At 46.5% G+C, this 3416-nt stretch overlaps 1 protein-coding gene across 1 annotated transcript; it reads left to right on the top strand.

Annotated features, from left to right (window-relative positions):
* The first annotated feature begins 1320 nt into the window (after positions 1-1320).
* Positions 1321-2100, top strand: LOC125376197 (formin-like protein 3). Its single transcript, XM_048388148.1, has one exon. The coding sequence runs from the start codon at positions 1321-1323 to the stop codon at positions 2098-2100; it is 780 nt and encodes a 259-aa protein (XP_048244105.1).
* The last annotated feature ends 1316 nt before the right edge of the window (positions 2101-3416 follow it).

Genomic DNA, 3416 nt, shown 5'->3' with positions numbered 1-3416 from the left:
ACGTATTCACCCCAAAACTTAAAATCCCCAAAATAGACACTTCCCTAGCCAAAACAATAAACAAACAAACTGACCCTAACATAGCTAAATCCACCTCACTAGCCTACATACATCAAAACTGGCCAAATTGGTGCCACATCTACACAGATGGATCTGCTGATCCATTCACAAATCACACAGGTTTCGGAGTCCACATAGCCCAACCAATAAGAAATACGCAATCCTTCCGACTCCCAAACAACCAATCTATCTTCACCGCAGAACTCATGGGTATCGCCACGGCCCTCCACAGCCATCACACTAAAAACCAAAATAAAATCCTAATACTCTCATACTCACTAAGTGGACTCCAGGCCCTCCAAAGCAAAAACACCAAAAACCGCCCCAAATTAATAAACCAAATTCTCAAAAGTATAGATAAATTAACAGAGGCAGGCAAAAACATAGTACTCACCTGGATACCAGCCCACGTAGGAATATACGGTAATGAGAACGCCGACCAAGCCGCTAAACAGTCCCTAAAAATACCAGAGATAAGCCTTAAGCTACCAATAAGTAAATCAGAGATCAAAAGTATCAACAAACACAAAATCACCCAAAAATGGCATAGCCTCTATCAAAACACAAACACCCAAATCATAAAAGTCCTCAAAAAACCCCTTACCAAACCAAAAATCCTCCATCCATCCAAAAAAATCGATAGAATAATCACCAAACTCCAAACAGGACACACCAAACTAAATAACCATCTTCTAAAACTAAAAAAACACGCAAACGGGAAGTGTCCACACTGCACTCACTCAGAAACCATAGACCACGTACTACTACATTGCACCCACTACCTCATCCAACGTACAACATTACAAACCAACCTAAATCCAAATAAAGCTCTTACCTTAGAAGCAATCCTCAACCCCCAAAATAAAATAGAAAACTTCAAAGCCCTAGGCATTTACCTAACCAAAACAGACCTAATTAATCGTATCTAAAAATTCACTAAACCACCAACACTAAACATCTAAAAACAACAACTCACCCCCACACACTCCCTTAGTCCCAACCACTCCCCCAAGGCATGTCTTCCAAATCTCAAAATTTCAAAACTTTATATAAGCAACCACTAAACCCCCCTCCTTGGTTGCACTCTTCTCGCTTCCCCTTTTATATCACTAAATGGCCCGGCCGGGCCCGTGTGCGAAATACGCTCCAGTCGGAAAGCGCACGTAAAATCCCCTAATATAAGTAAGTAAGTAAGTATATCGGCTTGGACACTCGCCCCGCGAACACGTCCTCCTGAGCTCTCAAAACTGAAAACCGACTATGAGAGACCTCTCAAAGTCACTACCGAGGGAGCTTGTCTCCATCCTGGAGCCTCTGCTGGCTTATCAGGTTGGGGACTACTCCCTCAGGACTTCCTATAAGTCCAAAACTTCCACGCTCTCCATCTCTTTTGACTTAGGTCAAAAGAAGAAGCCTCTGGTCAAGGCTCCCGCCAAGACCAAGCCTCAGGTAGCACCCACCCCGGCCCTAGCTCCTCCTGCACCCCGCCAGGCGCAGAAGAACAGGCCCCCACGGGAAAAGAAGACCCCTCCTCCAGTCCTCGACATGGAGATAGAGACTTCCCTCCCTACCACCCCGCCTCCCCCGGCAGCTGCGTTGGAACTCGCTCCCCTCGAATCCAGAGGGGAGGAGCCCTTCCGCTCGCCCGAGGGCACCGGCCACGGGAGGAAGAAGAGGAGAGACATCCCCTCACCTCAACCTTCCCCCCGACCAACCACCACTACCGCGTCTACAGAGTCACAGGCCATGGAGCCCGCCCTAAACGACTCCAGCGTCCAGACCACAGCGCCACAGCCCACACCCCTCGCTGAAGCCCAGACCCAGACCATCCCGGTCGAGCCCCCCCCCCCCCCCCCCCCCCCCCGGGTCAAAAGCTTCAGGGACGTCTTAGTGGAAAAATCAGATATCCTGATTAACCACTATAAGACGCACCCGGACCTCCGTGCTGAGCTCGTCTCCACCCCCAGGGAGCAGCTCTTCGCCAAGCAAGGAGTTCCGTTCGCCATGATCCACAAGAAGTCGGGTGAAGAGCATGAATAAGACATTACAAGTTTCACGGACTTGTATCACTTTTTTCAAAGTAATGGCGCTCCATTCTCTGACCACTTCATCGCCAACACCACCGCCCTCCTTGCAAAGAGTCTCTACCGGAATCCCAACCCCCAGGAAGAGAAGCTGAACAAGAGACTCCGCGCTAGTCTTCTAGCCACACGCTCGCCCGCCGACGCCGTGCCTTCCCACGCTTGACCCCCTCCCCTCCAACCCAAGCCCAACTTTTTCCATATTATTGAGTACTTTTTTACCACCCACTCCCACCCAACCAAACCCCCACCCCCCGCAGCTTTATTGGATTAGTTCTGTAAAAGTTATATTTTTGGGGGTCGCACTTCTTTATTTATTCATTACGCTTTTTTTCTCCCAATAGTATAAAGTGCTTCCCCTTGTGCGAAATACGCTTTTAGTCGGAAAGCGCACGTTAAATCTCCAAGTCTGACTGACTGATGTTGTATAGATTTGTTTGGGAGGTTCTAAATTCGGTCTATAAGGTCGGCTTTGATGATGAATTGCGTTATTGCATTGAAGATGTAGATAGGGTTGGAAGGGTTGAAAAGTAGTGTGAGGTTTTGTTTATAGTTAGGAGGGATAGCGTGATAAAGTTCGGAGTGAAGGGTGTTATAGAAAGGACAGCTGTTAAAAATATGATACAAGTCTTCTGGTTGATTACAATATGTACATTTCCCGTCCGGGTGTCTGCCTTGTTTGTGTAGATTGTGGTTGAGGTTGGTATGTCCGCTGATGATTCTTGATATAATATTGTCCAAATGGTTAGAGCTGTTATAGTTGCGACATTTGAGATTGTATTGCGTAAAAAGTGTTTTGAGCCATTGTGAGTTAGTGTTTTAGATTATATTGTTGTAGTTTTGAAGTTTTATAGACTTTTTAAATTTGTTCTTGATCTCCGCTTTGGAGGTATGGACATAGATTTCTAATGAGGGCTGTAGGGTAGCTATATTGGCTGCGATGTATGCTTTGTTATTGCCTGGTATATTTGTGTGTCCCGGGGCCCAGAGTAGACTGATTTGTTTGTTGTTGTTGTTAAAGGGGCACTGATCTAACGCAATTCCCCGGACTGGTTGTTGCCTTTGTTATTGTTTTTTCCCCCGTGAGTACCCGGATGATACGCAACGCAACTGAGCGTGACCAGAGACTGGGCTACCGTCTGCAAGGACAGTTAAATAAACTTGGAGGCTGGAGGCAATATTTGTTTTACGCATTTTTGCATAAACACTGATTGGTTAACAAAAGGCGCATGTTAATTAATTTCTTCAGCCCAAACAAACAGACAAAAAGAACGG

Source organism: Haliotis rufescens, unplaced genomic scaffold (genome assembly GCF_023055435.1).
Source record: "Haliotis rufescens isolate VD_foot unplaced genomic scaffold, xgHalRufe1.0.p SCAF_7, whole genome shotgun sequence".
NCBI classification, from domain to species: domain Eukaryota; kingdom Metazoa; phylum Mollusca; class Gastropoda; order Lepetellida; family Haliotidae; genus Haliotis; species Haliotis rufescens.
Note: the sequence above shows the minus strand (reverse complement) of the source record. Positions and strands in the feature narration are given on the sequence as shown.

Bases quoted from the DNA above. Each gene is read 5' to 3' on its own strand.
- LOC125376197 (XM_048388148.1), top strand. From the start codon at position 1,321: ATGAGAGACCTCTCAAAGTCACTACCGAGGGAGCTTGTCTCCATCCTG.